The sequence below is a fragment of the Penaeus japonicus genome, unplaced genomic scaffold (assembly GCF_977035675.1).
Source record: "Penaeus japonicus unplaced genomic scaffold, GWHDUDI00000001_assembly GWHDUDI00000016, whole genome shotgun sequence".
In the NCBI taxonomy this organism is placed as follows: domain Eukaryota; kingdom Metazoa; phylum Arthropoda; class Malacostraca; order Decapoda; family Penaeidae; genus Penaeus; species Penaeus japonicus.
In genome coordinates, this window is record NW_028234418.1 from 20,894,089 (window position 1) to 20,896,588 (window position 2,500).

At 36.7% G+C, this 2,500-nt stretch overlaps 1 protein-coding gene across 1 annotated transcript in view; it reads right to left on the bottom strand.

Moving 5' to 3' along the window:
* Positions 1-814: 814 nt before the first annotated feature.
* The window catches only part of RpL10Ab (ribosomal protein L10Ab), a 2,908-nt gene continuing 1,222 nt past the window's right edge, over positions 815-2,500 (bottom strand). The window contains exons 3-5 of the mRNA XM_043027553.2: positions 2,168-2,316; positions 1,174-1,346; positions 815-1,004 (exon numbers count right to left, since the gene is read on the bottom strand). Of these exons, the coding sequence (XP_042883487.1) occupies positions 834-1,004; positions 1,174-1,346; positions 2,168-2,316 (493 nt within the window). The 3' untranslated portion in view covers positions 815-833. The remainder of the gene's footprint in view (positions 1,005-1,173; positions 1,347-2,167; positions 2,317-2,500) is intronic.

Genomic DNA, 2,500 nt, shown 5'->3' on the forward strand with positions numbered 1-2,500 from the left:
CTCTGCGATTTTCATATCAGTAGTTGTAACGTTTCTGCACTCGGCAAATAAATATGGAGCTTTGTTTGCGTCATTACTTCTTGATTTCGAACCTGTCACGTAGAACGATGGGATATCGCAGTTTAACATTTACTTGCTGATCTATCTTGATTTCAATCGCTACAATTAAGCAGTACAGACCTTGTGCAATTTGCTTGCCAAGATAGCAAGCTAAAAGGTCAATTACAATCATGTAGGGTGCTTCAAGTTCTATAGAAATTTCGGATCCTTTACGAGTTACCTACTTTGTAAGGGTGGCGCCCCCCTAGGATCAAATTCCTAGCACCCTCTCCTCCACAAATCATGTAAATCAATTCATTTAGTTTTAGCCTTTAGCAATATGGAAGGGTTAACCAACATGACCCATAGCACTAGACCCTAGTTAGTGTCTCAATGTTATGCTTGGTAAAGGAATATCAGATTCTATTACTGAACTAAAGCCACCCTGTTGCCCTTTAGAACAATTGCCTTAAAACCCGTTATGTGTCAGACAGGAGTTCTGGATCAATTTAATGCGATTTCCTGATTTAAGGAAACCATGCAGAGATTTTTTCATGGTAGTAAATTTCATTTCAAAATTTAGTTGATGGTTGTGAATCAAGCACAACAAAAATTGCCACAAACTTTTTAATTTACTTCACCAAAAGCAATTGGTAAATAAAATTTTCAAATAACCAATCTTCATAATTAGCCAACAAAATGCTTTGACCGGTTTCTCAAAACTCATTATTCAGGGTAGTACACAATACTATTTAGGGTACAATGAAATATATAATCAACATCCAACGTTTATTTTAGTATAGGCGTTGGGGTCTCCCCATGGTAGATTTGATGTGCAGGGATCGCACGTTCTGCCAATGCTTCTTCAGCAGCGAAACAAGGAAGTTCATGGCCAGGTACACGTTCTGCACCAGTTCCTCAGCGGCCATCTCAATGTGGCCAATGGCAACGGAAAGGCACAACACCTGAGAGAGAAGGGAGGATAGCCATTATTTCCTTGTTCTATACTTTGAAACCCCTGTAGCAATTCATTGTTTATCAGATTAAAGTGTTCAACATACTTATTTCAGGTAATACATGCTAAAAATCATCATGAAATAACTTTACAAAAATGACGATTGAAATGTGTTTTACCTTCTTCATCTGGAACTTGATAGTAGCCTTAATCTCATTGCACTTGTCTGTCAGCTTCTCAGAGTGAGTGCACATGGTAGGGAACTTGCCAGCCTTGTTGAGACCAGGGCCCAACAGACGAGGAATCTGCTTGATAAGGGCATCAGAGGCGATGAAGGCATCGTACTTCTTAGCTGTGGTATGAGAATAGGGGAGAAATCCATTAGCATAAGGGTGAATTTTTAGTCTGAATAATTTTTTTTTTTTTTTTAACTTCAGAGTGAGCTGAGTAAAAATCTTCATGCAGGTATCAAGTCCATGGGAATCAATTCATCATTTTAACATAACGAGCTTTGATTCTTATAGGGGTTTCAAAATAATTGCCAAGTTGAGATTATAGGTCAAGCCATGAAATCACTTATACATCTAATTATAAACTTTACATATACCAACTCTTCATTTACCTTTACATTTATTAATAGATTGAATATCTCTTGGGCACCAAGAGTACCAAGAGTACAGTACAGTACAAGCTTTATTATGTGGTAGATAAATACTGGCAAGATGAGAAATGAGCCAATACCAAGGCAGTAAGTCAAAACTACTAATCAATATTTTGAATATTCTTGAATGGCCAAGTTCAGGTATCAGTAAAATGTCACACTGGTTAGTAACAGCCATAATCAATTTTAAGTTAGGTATCCACACAAATACATTTTGGTAAACTTTGAGCACTTAAAACTTAGGCCAGAGAATATCTATAATGCATATTAAGAACAGTAGAGTATTTAAGAGATTAACTGTCACTGAAGTCAAATGTCCTCATTGATGGGTTACATTTTAATAAATTCTGAAAATTTAAGATTATGCAAGTCATTCAAAGGCCAGTTATGGGGGTACATTAGTGCTGGGATCAGGAAATCTTCCACACCAAATCATGCCAAGGCAATTATAGCTGAAAACACCCATGTCAAAACTCAAACAATATTGCACAAAATGTGAAAGGAATGCCTACCCAGCTTCTTGACGAGCTTCTTATCCTTGTTCAGCTTCTTGAGGTCATCTGCAGACATGCAGGGAATGTTGTTCTCCTTAGCCTCGTCAATGTGCATCTGGTCACCAAGGACGCAGATCTTCATGTTGGGCTTGGGGATGTGCTTCAACCTGTTAGGAAGATGCAACTACATGAACTCACTAGTGTCCCAAACTTCTTTACTTAAGATTAAGCAAACCTATAATTTTCAAAATTAAATCTATTAGGATATCAATTGTACTAAGTAATTATGACAATTTATATCAATTTTAAATATACCCCCTTACTTTTTTTTTTTTTTTTTTTTTTTTTTAT